Here is a 15,980-nt window from a genome sequence, read left to right as displayed (position 1 = left end):
CAGCTCCTCACCTATGCACTGTGTGCTGGATTCAGCCTTGCTGTCACTATGCACAGAATACCAATTACCTGCGTGGGAAGTGGCAACGCTGTCTCATTAAGCTAAATATAGTGGTTTATCTTCACATAACCTAGAGGGGAGGCTTCTGAACTACAAACATTAAGATTTTTCTTATTTTGGAGACAGAAGAGAGCACAATCAACCATTTCATATAAATCAGGACCAAAAGCCAGGTGGCTGCAGAGGCTTGCTTACTACTCACACATCAGTTGAAAGAGCACAGTTCTTAATCACATACAGCTTAATTAAATTTCACATACACATTTCAGAATAAAATAAGCTTCAATACACTATAACATACCCTAAATAAAAGGAAAGCTGGAATTTCAAGACAAGCACAATTGTTACCTACAACAAGGAAAGTCTGTAATTGCTCTGTGTGCCAGGAGTACTGCAGCACATCAGGTGGAAATACTCAGCCCTGTGTTCACCAACAAGCACTTGACTGATTTTAAGAAGAAACTCACCTTTACTACATGGGTTCCAACTTTTGTTGGTGACCTGTTAGAAAGAGAAGATAGACTTAGGTAAGCTTTGTTTTAAACAGTCTACAACACAGCCTTCCTTTGCAGGAACCATATACTTGATAATTTAGATGAGAAATAAAGTGAATGTTTTTCACATCACTTCTACACAAGTTCCCTACTCTATACCACACACAGATCCACAGCTTCTACAAATTCTGAAAGTTTGTCAGCAGAATCTTCTAGAAATCACCTACCACCCTTTTCTAATAAAACGATGTTATTCCAAGTACAAAACTAAAAACATTTTGCACTACAGAGATTTCAAAATTAGCATTGGGTGGACATTAAAGAAAGAAAAACTCTCAGAAAGCAGAAGCACAAACACTTCAGTACTCTGCAAATCATATGCCTGAACCCTGATCCATAGAGTTGGCACTATCACAGGCACTCTGCCCTTCAGAATCTGTAGCAAACCTAAGATCTTGTTTCTAATCAGGACATTTGGTATAAATAGAGACAAAATACATTGTAACAGGAAGGAACTGGTGTGCACTACTTTCCAAAATACACACGGTGAAACAGTGACTTAGCATTAGCAACCACTCACACACCACCTCTCGTTACACTAATTACATGAAGGAACAAGTTATCTTAGGGGAATGGTATCAAATAATTACTTCTTGTCAAGTCAATTCAATTAGTACATGGTCAGCTCTTTTTATATCTCGAATTTACAACTTCCACAAGACTTTTATAATTCTGGAAGACATTTAAATATCGAGTCACACTGCTTACTCAGAACCTCGCTGATACATAAAGGAAAGGTTGGACCAGATGATTTTTCCTGGCTGCTTCCACCCTGAATGGTTCTATGATTTTATCAGTTTGTCAGTCACAAGCAGACAAAGTTGCAGATTAATTCCCTGAAAGCTTATTACCACAGGAACTGCCTGGACTGCACACAGATCCCAGCTGACTACCAAGATCAGGGACACCCTGAACCCCAAGTATCACCTGGCACCAAGCAATACAGGCAAATATTGAGATCTCAGCCTCATTTGCCCCTCCTGCCTCCAAAATCATTTTAAGGAACAATACTTCCTGAAAAAACCCACAACTATTTCCATTTGGTTTTTAAGAACTTCAGCTTTGCTCTTCACCATCTGGAAGCATTTAATCACAAAAAAGCAAAGATCCCATTTATACAGCAAAGCTAAGTAAACAAGAAAGTACAGTGGATTGGAACATAAACACTTTATCATTGCAACTAATTTAACATGTTACACTGAGATGCTTCTGTCCAAATATTAACTTCAGGTGTGCAATACCTGTGACACTGTTTTGAGGTATAATCCTCCTAGAAGCTCTAACCCCAATGTACAATAAAAGGAGAAAATTAATGTTTTGACCAGAAAAACAAGAACATTTTTTGTATCACAAAACACATTGCTGGGAAAGCCCGCAGCCTGTGTGGGATTTCTGGTTACTGAAACATTTTCAGTTCCACTATCAACTCCTGGATTTTCTTAGGAGTGGCAGAAATGCGTCACAGATCATTAAGTCCATGAGATGACTTTAACAATGAAATATATTTATAATTACAACATTAATGCCTAGGCTTCAGCCAGGGTCCTATTTTACAAGACACTGCTTAACAACCCAAATCAGACAAATCCCTCAACTGCAAATAGATATTTCAGTTTTCTACTGTGACACTTCCCTAATTAGCCCCTCACTTTTGGTACAGGCAACTCATTCCTACGCTGGTTACACAAAATCAGAGGTTCAAAAGACACTGCCACTGTTTCAGACTTCTGCAGCTAATTAGTTTTGCAGAAACTCTTCACTCAAACAAAACCAGATGTTACTTTCCACGCTCAGGCTACTCAGCAGCCTTGGGAAAAAGGTGCTTTCTTGAGTGATAAAGGTTACAGAAGTAGCAGGTGCAGAACATAACATCCTGCTGGTAGCTTGACGTAACTCTCACACACAATTAAGGAGAAGCTTTACCATGGAATTTGCATGCTTTTAAAATACTGGAAAGCTTCCACAGCTGTTTGGCAAAATCCCCACTTTCAGATCCGTTTGTAATACAGCCAGGTAAGCTCAGTGGCTTGCCTGAGAGGACTTGAGCTGTGTGTCTGTCAGCATCATCACTCCCAGTTGTGAGCAGTTACTGCTCATGTGCTACTACATTTACACAAAGCCAGCCAGCTCAGCAACTGAAATCTTTTGTACTTCAACACAACTCTGGAATGGTCTTGTCCTCCCAACCACCTGAACTTACAGCCTTCTCTGTGCCCCTTTACTTTTAGCCCATTATTTTTCTAGATGCAGTATATGAAATCCTTGCATTTAAAAAAAAAAGCATATACAGTGGCAAAAGCATCTGAAAATATTTACGTAAGATCAACCCAAAGATCAAATATTGATTTGGCATTGAAAGGTCAGGCAGCACATGAAAACTGACATAAGCCACAGAAAACATAAGGCAAAAACTAATCTGGTATGAAGGTTTACTAAAAAGTGGGATTTATAAACTGATAGCAATACATCTTCTAGACTGCATTTCACATAACTTCTACGTTATCTTACATGACACCACTTTTACACCAGTTGAACAAAGGAAGGCTTCAAGGTTATCTACAAAGATTAAACACAATTCAAAGAAATATCCCATTTCACTTGCACAAACAGATGTCTGATTAGTGTGAAAGTCAAACAAATGCACAAAGAAACTTTATTTTTACTTGTTTATCCCACTATCGAATTCATCCTGGTAGTGACCAGACCAAGGGAAGCTCCCATTCTTACTACCAGGTAGCTCCAGCCTAGCACCTGTTTGAAGCAGGCTTCACATTTTCAAGATGTTGTTGTTAAGTTTTGTGACAGAAAACAAAACATCCAGCCCTTCAAACAAGAAACAATGTGAGTACTGGCCTTGGGCAAGTCCCAAGCCGACAGTGCTGCCTTCCTGGGAGGATGTGCATTGTTACACAACAGGTGCCAGGGAGCAGATGGGAAGGTGTTTGCAGTGCAGAGCAGCTGTGCCCTGTGCAGAACACACAGCTTCAGCAGCCAGCCCAGAACTGCCTTCACTGCTGTCCTGCACACGATGTTCCCTCGAGCCTGTGGCTGCCCTAAAGCTGTAATTACTGCTGCTGCAGCTCTCCATGGCAGGCACACCTTCAAACCTGCAGGGATTCACTGCTGCAATGCATGTCTGGGCTGCCCTGGGGAAGCTCTCTGAGTGCAGAAATGCATCTGCAGCACTGAGCACAACCAACACTTCACACTCCATCTGCTGCCATGATCAGCTTTGCACGTTGGCTAAAACACTCACACACACAAAAGTTGTAGTAAGCATCTCCCACATGTCAATGGGGCACTTCACCTTACCTGTCTTCCTACACGGGGAAACACTAAATTCTTCAGGAAAAGCATCAAGGCAACTTCTAAAGTACAGGACTACTCAAGTTACAAGTCAAGAATTTAAACAAAACAGAGGACATTTCCTACTACCCACACCATCTCTTTTGTTTGGTTTCTCATAACAATTTTTAGGATACAAGCATACTAGGAACAAATTTGCCCCCCTCCACTGTTAGGCATATGAAGTCCAAACTATAAGGTTTGGCAGTTTTTCATTTCAGAGTGGGTGGATCACTTTTCCTATAAATAAAATATAGAGGGTCTGTCACATGCCTGCATCTAACCAAGTGTGCCTTACTTCACTCTCCTTCTCTCAAAACTGATATCCTCCTGCATGGGACTGTTCAGGCCTCTACATTTCAGCATCTTTTCCTAAATTCGTCCATGGTTATTGTGCTTTTAAAGCTAGTGACAGAGGTTAAACAGGAGCATCTTCGGTCACACTACCTCTCCCTTTTTACTCTGGACTCAGTTATCCAACAGATGGACAGCCTCCACGTGTCAAAAGCAGAATTACAAAAAAAGGCAAGATCTAGAGCAGAAGGGAAGCAGACAGGCCTTGCCACAGGGGATACAGTAGTCTCAGAACATCTCCAAACACACCTCATCTTAGAGAGGTCATCACCCCAGAACAGCTACCCCAGGACCACTACCCCAGACCATTCCAATCCGAAAGAAACACTTTGCATCAGGGTCTGTAATTTCTGCTAATTAGTTCTTAAAAAGCACCAGCTACAGATGTAGTTGAGGATGAGAATATGGTGCTTTCCTTGAGAGGGACTCCAGCATCAGTAATTTAATGATTTAACAGTGGGAACTGGGAGCCTACATCCAACTTGGAAACTCCACTCTTACAGACCAGACAATTAATAAAGCAAGTAAACAGCAAAGAAGGCAGCAAGCTGACGTGAACACTTGGCACCACTTTCAGAGTTTCTCTATCAGCAGCTATTAAACTTCCCCACATAGAACAAAGGCTAGGGAGGGAGGAAGCTACAAACCTCACATTTTTAATGAGGGCAAATGTATCTACACTGCTTTGCTGCAAACTACTGCTGCCAAAAAGGATTCCCAGCTGATTTTACTGATCATCAGAACACAGAATGCAGGAGGAAATATCTGAAACTGCAGAGGGCAACATGTACTTGTTTTCAGTTGCCTTGCCTGCAAAAAGAAGGCTTTTGGGGTTTTTTTTGTGGTCCCAACCCAACATCATTACACGTGCAAAATAATATACCAGCCTGCTTCCTAGAAGTGTCCAATGCACATGTGAAATTAGCTCTTATGAAATCTCAAAGTTTATTTTGAGAAAATACTGTCCATACTGTTAGATTCACCAACAGACTGAATTACAGACCAGCAGCTGTATTGCAAACTAAGGTCACAGACATCACCTCCTTCCTTGACTCAGGCTCACAGAATTCTACTGACTCGAGTCAATGATGCATTGACACAGGTTACAGAAGAGCACTAGAGAAATTAAAAGCATCTTTCACTTTAATTTCTAGTGAGTGACTTCATATTACCAAGTTCTGCTTAGGTACAGGTGGTGGAAACCTGCAAAGCCAGGACACATGGCATGACCTGCATCAGACAAAAGGTGGATGTGCAGATTTAACAGCTCACTTCTACCAAAGCCTGCTTCCCCTTTCCTGTCTGTGGCCTCCAGTCACACTAATCCCTCACCTTCACCCTCTCCTGTCCCAACCCTGACAGGTCCCAGCTGCTTTAACTTATTGAACACTTTTTGCTGTCTCTAGTTTTCAGCTGTTTACTTTGAGTTAATGCAACTCAGAGAAGAGTTTGATCACTATTCCTAGCAGAAGGTAAGCAGTTAGAGAAAAACCTCATTTCCAGTACAAGCACTGTGAATCTGGCTTATCACATCCTGCAGAACTGTGTGCTAAGATGTGCTTTTCACAGGCTACAGCTAAGTAGCTAAGTTCAGAAAAACTTTAATTGTGGATCTGAAGGTGAGGAGAAAAGATCCAGTCTTTCCTTTCTTGTAGGCATCCAGTGACCACTGAGTGACAGCTTAAAACAAGCTCCTTAGTCCATTATTAAAGCCTCAAATGCATGGATCCCACAATCCATATCTATTACTCTATAAACAGGCCATGTGAAACCTCATCCTACCAAGTAAAATATTGAAGAGGTCTGGTCCAGGCTACACAAAAACCAGAACTGATACAAGCCATAACCTGTCCAGCACACAACCAGAAAGAGATTTACAACAGGAGGGAGCACATTTGGCTGACACCAACAACCCGGTGTCAGGGCAGCTCTGAGGCAGCAGCACTGGGATCTAGTTCGGAAAACGCTGGTAAATCTTCACTCCTGGAACCAGCTGGCCAAGGGCAAGAAGCATCAAAGCCACATGGAATCACAGATTTGTTAGGCTGGGAAGGGACCTCGGGAGATAATCTAGTCCAATCCCCATTAAAAACAGTGAAAGTATTAAAGGCACCACTAAAAACAGAGCGCACCAGAAGTTGTTCTTCACGCAGCAACAGCTGCCTGTTGCTGACGAAGCCCGCTCGCTTCTCCTCGCTCAGAAAATCTGTTACTTTTATCGCATTTCAGGGATGACTTCTGTCGATGCCATCTCCGCCCGTCTCCTCCCAGCCCTACCGCCGCTCCCGCCTCAGCCAGGCAGGTATGAGCTCATCCTCCACCCGCAGCAGCGCCGGGCGAGCCCGGCTCGGCTCCCCGCACCCTCCGCGCCCCGAGCGGACCCCGAGCCCTCAGCGGGGCCGCGGCCCCGCTCGGACCCCGCTTCCCCCCGCACCCCCGGGAGCTGCCCAGCGACGGCGGGGCCGCGCTGAGAGGAGGGAGGGCAGGGCAGGGCAGGGCAGGGCAGGGCGGCGCGAACTCACGGCGCGGGGGAGCCCGCGGGATGCACGTCCTCGGGCGCATCGTAGAACTCCTCGGTGTCGCTGTCGGACGCCATGGCCGGGCCGGGCCGCCACCTCCGGGCACCGCGGGCCGGGCGGTGCCGCGCGGCTCTCGCGAGAGCGGCCCGGCCCCGCCCCCGAGGGCCGGGAGGGCGGGGCTCCCCCGCGCGGCGCAGCGCCCCCTGGCGGCCGCCGTGAGGGGGTGAGGGGGTGAGGGGGAGCCGCCGCCGCCTCTGCCCGTGAGGAGACACCGGGGCCGAAAACCACGGACCTGAGCGGGGGAAACGGACCTGGGAGCTCATCGAGTCCGGCCCATGGCCCAACAGCACCTTGTCAACCAGACCATGGCACCGAGTGCCGCGTTGTCTTTCCTTAAACACCTCCAGGACCGGTGGCTCCACCACCTCCCAGGGCAGCCCGTTCCGATGTCTGATCGCCCTTTTGTGAAGAAATCCTTCTTAACGTCCAACCTAAACCTCCCCTGGCACAGTTTAAGACTTTGTCCCCTTGTCCTGTTGCTGGTTCCCTGTGAGAAGAGCCCGACCCCTACCTGGGTCTTTTCCAGCCAAGGGATTCTGTGATACAATCAGATGATAGATAACTAGTCAACTAGACAAAATGACAAGAACTTCTAAGACAATTATTTTCTCATTAATTTCTGTAATGAATGTTTGAAACCGGCAGCAGGAATTAAATCATATGGTTCCTTATTTGTTTTTCCTCATATTTTCCTTCCATAAATTTTCATCTGATCCTCTGGTCAGCTTTGACCTCCCATCTAATTATGAGTGATCAACGGCAACTCCCAGAGGAAAGAGGCTTCCCCTTGAAACCTGCACAGCTTTTAATATTGCTCAGCAATAAATGCCTGTTCCTGAGCCAAAACACTTAATCAATACACATGACCTGTGGCAGGCTGAGCATAAATTTAGGCTTCTCTCCACATTCTCTGCACTGACCTCCTGTTCCCCTTGCTCTTTGGCTCCCTAGCTGACCTACAGCTCTTTTTCTGACTTCCAACAAGCACAGAATTCCCAAAGAACAAACTGGAGTCCTCTGTCTATTCTCTTATTTTTTGTGAAATAGGCAAAGGCTTAATGTATTTGAAACAGTTACTGTTGTCGAATGGTTGACACAGAGGTGGTTGTGCACATGCAGGTGGGTACATGCACACCTGTCCTGCACGTGCAGGTGACATCAGGCCACAGCCTCCCATTCCCTTAAAAAGTCATTACACTACTCAGCCAAACCAGCAGAAGTGCAGGAAACAAACACACTGGAAATGCATGAGCAGTTCTTCTGATTATTTTTAAAAATAAGGAAGGATGAGCCTAGCACACACCTTAAGCTCTCAACGTTGAAGGATTTGAATAAATAATTAGTACAGAAAATTGCTGACTTTATTCATTGCACACTGTTTCTGCCCTGACAGCCAAACACAACAATTGCATTAGAGTAAGTAGGATTGGCTCTAAATAATTAAAGTCAGTAATGATGTAACCTTAGCTGGGGAAGGCAGATGGCTCTGGAAACTGGAGAAAAATGCTATTGAAAAGCATCTTGAATTGTTTATCAGTGTGTCACTCATGGCAGCTGCATGACTTCATGTTTCATTAGGCAGAGGAAATTATGTCATTGCCGAATTAAGGAACATTCAAATAAAAGCCCAGTTTTGGTATTTAGTCAGGTCTTACACAATGATTAAAATTCAGCTTTACCACAGCAGTCTTGACCTTTCCACTCCAAACCCACTTGTTTTTTGCATCAGAGTGGCTTCTCAGAGGTTGATAGAGCCCCTAGATCAGGAGGATTATAACCACAGGACCACACTGACACAGCCATGCCTGATTTGCCCATGGAGACAAATGCAACTGGCTACTGAGGTGTTATTTAAGCACCAGGAAACCCACTGGCCAAGACAGAGGCAGAGCAAGGACTTGTTCCTGCTGGGTTGTGCTGCCTCTGCAGGGTGCTGCTGGGGATGTGCAGGGTTTTCAGGCTGGCTGCTGTTATCTCTGCTGCTCGTAAAGATCATCAAGAGGACAATTGGGTGTAACAGGGACAAAGTTTACTGAGATAGAAGATATAGGTCATAATTAGTGTTTGCAAGGGACCTGGCTGCTTTCTCCCCAGAATTGGCACAGCCCTTTCCCAGGCTGCAGGCAGGGATGAGCACAAGGATGGCAGTGAGGGCTCATCTCACCTTCCCATAGAAGTGGGAAGTGTTTGCTTGGAGGGACTGCAATGGCCAGCTCTGCAAGGAGCTGCTAAATCTTCACTTATATCCAATATTGTCCCTGGCCCAGTTTTCTCAAAACCAAACCCACATGAGGAAGAAGATGAGATCATAGGTTAAAACCCTTATGAACGGCAGACTCCTTGACATAGCAGATTGTACATGTGCTAAGATTTGTTAACAGGAAATCATACACAATTGAATTACTTCAATTGTTTTCTGACTTTCACGTCCTGCTCAACCATTAGTCTATGCATTTCAGACCCCAGTGAGCACAAACTGGTCCCAGTGTTTCCCCAGTACCCCATGGCTGAGCCCTGTGCCCAGCAGCTCAAGGTCCTCCATGCCCTCTTTGATCTCGACCAGGTAATGAGAATTTTTATCTTCTTTAGCTTGGGCATGGACTTCCCCCAGGGCCTCCCATGAATCAAGCTCATGTATCAGCTCGTCCCAAGCACTCTGTGGTGTCAGCAGGACCATCTTACCAAAATCACGCTGATGTGTGGAAGTTTTCTGGTCTTTTTCCATGGCCAGGCTGACTTCAAGTATAAAGGCTTGTGTCTTTTTGAGTGGCTTTGCTGCTGCTTTCATAGTTCAGAGGCTCAGAAAGCACAGGAGTCCCTCTCTGTTTCTTCCCAGCTCATTTGCTAGCACTGCTGATATTGGCGGATAGGTCTTGGCCCCACTAAATCTTTATATATTCATTGCAGACAGATACAGGGTGGATTTGCAGCCTGTGCAAAATATCACCCATCTCTGGATTCATCTAGTTACCTAAGGATATAAGGTTTTAAAGCAAAACTGTTTTCTATCATTGAGTTAAAAAAATAAGGGCAAAAAATATTTTTAGGGATAACTTGGAGCTGATTCCATCCTGCAGCATAGACAGTGAGTGATCTCCTGGGCACGGGGAGAAGCAAGGGGCACAAGTGCTGGAAGAACAGCTGGTCCCAGGTCTACCACAGGATGAACAGTAAAAGTGAAACCTAAAACAACTGGCTGAACCAAGAATTACACCGAGGCTTCCTGCATGGCATCCTGGGGCTTGGAGATGCTTCTCTGTATGACCTTGCTCCCCGGGGATACAGAGTTTGATGAGAGTAGAAGAGACCTGTGAGGAGCTGTGAATGACATCAGTGGCCAGATAAAACTGAGTAATTCTCTTTGACTCAAAATCCTGAGCACCAAGCCTGTGCTGGTCTGAGAGGGGCAGGGAAACAGGAAAAGCTGCATACCTGGAGCGCCATGTAGGAGCATCTGTCTTTGCCAACTTGTTTGACAAGCCATTGATGCAAATCATGATTTCTGGTTCTCTTTGTGAGAACTGCTCCTGCCCAGTGCTGCAAATCACTGTTGATGCACAGGCACCTTCCCTTGGCACCTGCCACCACAGCCATCACACCTTGGCCCCTGTGCTGTCCCAGAGGGAGCGTGCTGGGAGGTTTGGTTGTTGACAACTGTCTGCACAGGCAGCTGTGTGTGAAGGGTGCTCACACAGGCTGCAGAGTGCCCCCAAAATGGTGCAGAAGTGCCAGGAGGGTCACCGAAAGATAAGGAGGGGCGAGAAACTTTGTCAAGTATTGGCAAAGAGAGGAACCAGGGGAAACTGGAGGAGGAAGGGAGGATCTCAGCTAGCAAAATGCCATGAGGGAACTCAAATCATCCTGCAGGGGGTGAAGAAATGCACTAAGAAATGCAAACAAAAATATAACAGTAGAATGTGGTCGAACACCAACCTCCAGGCACAGGTGAATGGGAAATCTGCACTGGGAAATGGGAAATGCTCTGTACTCAGCTCCCACACAGTATTCCCTGGGCACACAGGTAACAACAGTGATGAAAACCCCATCAATAGCAAATCAGTTCACAGAAAACACACTTGTCAAAAATTTATCAAGCAAAATGTTTCCTGAAGAAGGTGTGGCAGGGAAGAGAGATATGGCAAGGTTGTCTGTGGCTGTGTGTGTCAGGTGTGGAAACACACAGTGGCATTTGCCAGCTGCTGATGACTCAGTCACACTGCAAGCCCTGTGCCTGGGCTATTTACACCAGCAGCTATGAAAGAGGTTTGTTTTCATGCAGGTATGAGACTGATTGGGAGCACATGGTGCTATAACACATGCCTTTCCTTTCTGGGAGCATGGGAAGTGCTCAGCACAAGGCATGCTGTAGGAAAGAAAATATCTTGTAATTGAAAAGCAGATCTGGAAAATATTTGTCCTGAATGGACTGGGCAGTCTCTTCCTGTTGTGATTAAGAGGGAAAGGTCCTCTAACTTATTTTTTCTGAAGGTTCATCAGGAGCTGTAGCAATAAGTCAAGGAATAATGATTCAAACTGAGAGAGGAAAAATTTAAATATACAGAAGAAATTCTTTACTGTGAGGGTGGTGAGACACTGGAACAGGTTGCCCAGAGAAGTTATAGATGTCCCATTCCTGGCATGTTGGATGAGGCATTGAGCAAACTAGTGAGAAGTGCCCCTGCTCTCCTTCCTTATGGAGATGCACACCCATGCTTGGCAGTGCCCAGCAGGGTGTGCTTCATGCAACTGAAGGGGTTGGCTTGTTTCTTTGCAAAGGCCAGATCCACCCTGGAAAAATCCAGCAGTGAGGCTCCTTCCCATGGCTCAAAAGGTGGGAAGAAGAGGTTTAACGTCCACTGGGATGTTGGTGCCCTTTTGCTCCAAACACAGGGTATGCCCAGTCAGGATCCTGTCTCCATCCCACAGCTGTGGAGACACGGTATGTGGAACTGAACAGCAGTGACTGCTCCTGGCAAAGAGGAGGCAGGACAGGCTGAGCAAAACTGGCCGTGCATGGGGGGTTTCCTTGCTTCCAGAAGCAGAGCATCAAACTTTTCTTTTAGAAGTAGAAATAACGTTGTTATTTTATGGTCAGTTACCCAAAGTGTGAAGCGGGAAAAAGTGCAGCTACTAAATCAAAGGTGAGGTGGAGACTTGGTGCCTGCTGAAAGGGTTAAGAAATGCTCGTAAAAGCCCCATCAGTCTTTTGAGGTGGCCTCCCAAAACTCAGACTGTGCATGGCTTTCTAGTCAAAGGGTTTTCCTGCTGCTCTGACTTGCACTGTATCATCTGCTCTCACAAACAAACCGATTGAACTACACAGACGTGCTGTTTAATCGCTCTTCCTGGCACGCTGACAGTTCCTGCATGTGCAGATGAGTTGTGTCTCAGCTTTGCCAATGCAAATGCTCTATCCTCCAAATTTCCATGCTTTATTTTTGTCTGAAGATGCTCAGTGGATACATATACAATTGTTATATTTTTGTTTTCTCTACTCTAGATGCCTAAAAGCACACTGCTATTTTATGAATCAGGCTTGGTGTATCAATGTATAGCAGAGCTGGGAGTTGCACTCTTCTCTGAACATGTACTTTTGTTCATTGCAGCTCACCAAAAATCATGATCAAAGCAGTGAATGCTGGCATGCACAATGAAAAAGAGTGCATTGGCTGTTTTTGTAAGGAACAATTGAGAGCAGCTTGCTTTGAAGTGAATTTTGTCACATTTTAAAAGGTAATTTGTTACTTGTGAAGATTAAACAAATCCAAAATTAATGTAAGTGTTGAAAGAGAAACAAATACATATCTTTTACTGACAAGATTTTACAGAACACATATATTGAAAGGGAAAGAGACATAGAAAAGATAATAACATTACAGTGGAGGAATTGTATTGCATACATTTTCTGTGTTGAACAAAATTCATTCGAAAATGACTGCATTCTAAAAATGTTCACAAGAATCAGTCTGATTTCTAAAGACACTGAGGAGTCTGGAAGTTATAATTTTATATATACCATTAATATGAAGCCAGTCGGTGCTAAGAAAACATCTTCTCAGCTCCTGCTCATCACACCTCTATTTAGTACCCTGTGGCTGCTCTCCTGGGCATGCCTCTCTGATGTGGCAGGAGGACCCAGACTCTCCTGACTACAGCCAGCAGGTCACACTGTTTTTAACTGAGATTTTATCAGCCCTTGGTCTCTGGTTTAGACTCAATTCCTCCACAGAATAACTGCAAATGGGACACAGTTGCATGAAGAGACTTCCATGACTGTAAGAAATTTTACTTGGAGGAAAATGAAGTTGCTCTGTTGCACAGAGGCACCTGCTGGGCAGAGCAGGACCTGGAAGTTGTAGCCCTGTGGGCAGGACCCATGCTAGAGCTAGCACTGATTTAGGATTCACAGGTGGGATTTCAGTATTCCAGCTTCACTACTGCAACTTTTGTCTTCCTGACCAGCTTCTCATGGTCCCATGTCTTGCTGGGGCTGTGGGCTCAGGAGTTCATGTGCAGCCTCACTTGTGAGCCCAGATTTACTTGTGCCTCTGTCTCTCCAGATCTGGGTTTCCAGTTCTTCTCTCAAAACTTGCATCCTCTTCCAGAAACACCCCAGCTGCTTTCTCCAGCTCCATTACCTATCCACAGAATGCCCACAAAATGCAGAGCACACATCAGCACTTGCTGGGGGTCCCAGGGAGACTGCAATGCCCAACCACCATGGCATGAGTCAGTGTTGCCATGGCAGCCCCAGCTTTGAATTCTCCTGCTTTCATGGTTTTCTACCTAAAACTTAAGATTAGTTTAACCCAAGCTTCTTTCTATCTATCTATCTAGAGATAGATGGATAATCTGTGTTTGTGATGATAATTACTGTTTACTTTTAGTGACTCATTCTGCTGCTGTTTCTCTTGAGAGACTCTGGGTCCCAGAGGAAATTAAATTGTTCCTTGCTGCTCTTTCCAGTGCCCAGAAAGAACACATGGTGAGTATCTGTGAACCTGGGTGGACAGATGTGGGAGAAAATTCTGAAACAGGCCTTCAGTGTTTTTATGGAAAGAATCAACCAAAAATCTCCACTCACTGAACCGCCTGTCCCATTCCTGGGGATGGTCTTTACTCTCTGGTGCAAGAAGTGGTGTCAACAGAGTACAGAGAGGGGAAAGAGGTGGCAGTGTGGTGGTGGTGGTGGTAGCAGAGAGTTGTCAATGCAGGGTGGCAGTAAAAGCTGGAATAACAATGGTGATGGGGTCACATGAGCATGATCTCTCCCAGATCAGGAGTATTTGCTGATATATCAAAGTGCTATATGTGGCAACCCTAGGGCACCCCAGAGGCTGAACTGCAGCTTGTCAGTGTTTAATCTCATTCTCTTTTCTGCTTTTTCCTTGCCAGCAGGGAGTGTGTCTTATTCTGCCATTGTGGTTTACGTGAAGGATAACTCAGGGTGCAGCAATTTCCTGCTGTACACTTCCATTTGTGCCTCTTTGCTGCTGAATATATGTCTTTAATTATAGGCAGTAGAAGCATTTTATTTGTTTAACAGTGGCCAGGAAACATACCCAGGGGAGATCTCTGAACATAACCACAAAGCTGATAAAGATTAATGTTAGGTGACAGAACACTGGATAAGGCTATTCTCACATTTGGGTCAATATCTGCTATTCATAGCATGAGCATTAAGTAAACGAATATCAGCTTATTATGTGCTATTATATTTAATGAAGTTCAGCATTTACTTTTCCTCTGGAGACTGCCAAGGACCACATTAACATTGTTGTGTGCTCTGGCAGGCAGAAGAGCAGTGTGGTGAGTTTAGCACAACAGTCACATCAGAGCTTTCAAAGGGCACTATGTGACCTCTATGTTTTATTGTTAGGCACAGCTAATGATATTTGAGTTAGTCCCCATTGCTAACACAGAATTAATTATTAGTGGGTATAAATCTCTTGCTGCAGGTGTTGCTATCTGCTGTGGAAGCTAATAAAGACATCAGTAGTCATTTATAAAAAAGAAGCTCCAAGGGTATTGTTGATATTGCTGTGGTTTAGTCAACAGCTCCAGGTCCCTGCTGTGTTGTGACAGAAATAACAAAGCAGCTCCTTTGCTGACCCCTGCACTTCCATTCTCACCTCCAATTAATTTTCTGCATTGATTAAAAGGTAATAATAATCCCAGAAATATTTAGGAAGTGCAGAAACCCAGCTGCATCCTGCACATGGTGGCTGATCTGTGTGTGCAATCCCAAGCCAGGAAGCTCCTCACCCCCTGAACAGCTGCCTCCACAGGGCTGCTTCCAAATCCCTGCAGCTTGGCAGGATTTCTTCCTTTATCCCTTGGCTGTTCATCACTTCTCCCCTGCTCACCGACCACTTCAGCCACGTGGCACCCATTCTGTGGGGTCAGGGCTGCCTCCTGCTTCCCCTGCATTGCCCTGCTCCAAGGTTAATCCAGAGGCTGAAGATCCCCAGTACCAACCACCATGAAAAAGAAACCAACTCATATCCAGTAATAATTTCTGTGGAGGAACAGAGTTTACTGGGAAAGTCTGGTTTTCTGTTCAGTGTGTTGAGTCACACTGTGGTTCTGGGGGAGCTGAAACCACTCTGGGAATTCTTCAGGCTGGGCTAAAAAGAGCCTGATTTATTGTGCTGAGGAGCAAAACCATCTCTGGCTGTGGGTAATAAACAACCATCTATGGAGGCACAGAAAGCAGTGATGTTAAAGAATATAAAAATGAATGTATTTCTTAGTGACAGATATTCAAGAGAGCCAAGCCATGGAGTACTTCAGATGCTGCAGGACAGCACCTTGCTGGACCATCATCTGCACCAGCATGGGGCAGACTGAGGGTATTCACAGCCCCACTGAAGATGAAGAGAACACCTATAGCTACCAGAAGATAAAGACAAAGAGGGAGCTGCACTGAACCCCTGAGAATGAGGAACATCTGTGTGCTCCAGAGCAGGACCAGCATCCTGCAGAAATCATTTTCCCATCTAGGGGAAACTGTCAATATTTTAGACTTTTCTGCCCCTTATCAGCTAAAACTTAAAACTAAGGAGAAATTAAAATCTCAGACATTACA

At 45.0% G+C, this 15,980-nt stretch overlaps 1 protein-coding gene and 1 long non-coding RNA gene across 3 annotated transcripts in view; one reads left to right on the top strand and one right to left on the bottom strand.

Annotated features, from left to right (window-relative positions):
- WDR44 (WD repeat domain 44) overlaps window positions 1-6,969 on the bottom strand; it is a 22,812-nt gene extending 15,843 nt beyond the window's left edge. Inside the window, exons 1-2 of one of the 2 annotated variants that reach the window (XM_064426701.1) lie at window positions 6,836-6,969; window positions 528-561 (exon numbers count right to left, since the gene is read on the bottom strand). In XM_064426701.1, coding sequence (XP_064282771.1) covers window positions 528-561; window positions 6,836-6,909 — 108 coding nt within the window. In that variant the 5' untranslated portion in view covers window positions 6,910-6,969. Of the gene's footprint in view, window positions 1-527; window positions 562-4,257; window positions 5,150-6,835 lie in introns of those variants that run through there. The other variant, XM_064426702.1, reaches the window with a different exon arrangement.
- Window positions 6,278-15,980, top strand: LOC135304382 (uncharacterized). The gene is made up of 3 exons (XR_010365796.1): window positions 6,278-6,615; window positions 13,780-13,877; window positions 15,646-15,980. It is a non-coding gene; the product is annotated as an uncharacterized LOC135304382 (long non-coding RNA).

This window comes from Passer domesticus, chromosome 7, assembly GCF_036417665.1.
Source record: "Passer domesticus isolate bPasDom1 chromosome 7, bPasDom1.hap1, whole genome shotgun sequence".
NCBI classification, from domain to species: Eukaryota; Metazoa; Chordata; class Aves; order Passeriformes; family Passeridae; genus Passer; species Passer domesticus.
The sequence above is the reverse complement of the archived record's forward strand: the minus strand, read 5'-3'. Positions and strand labels throughout refer to the sequence as shown.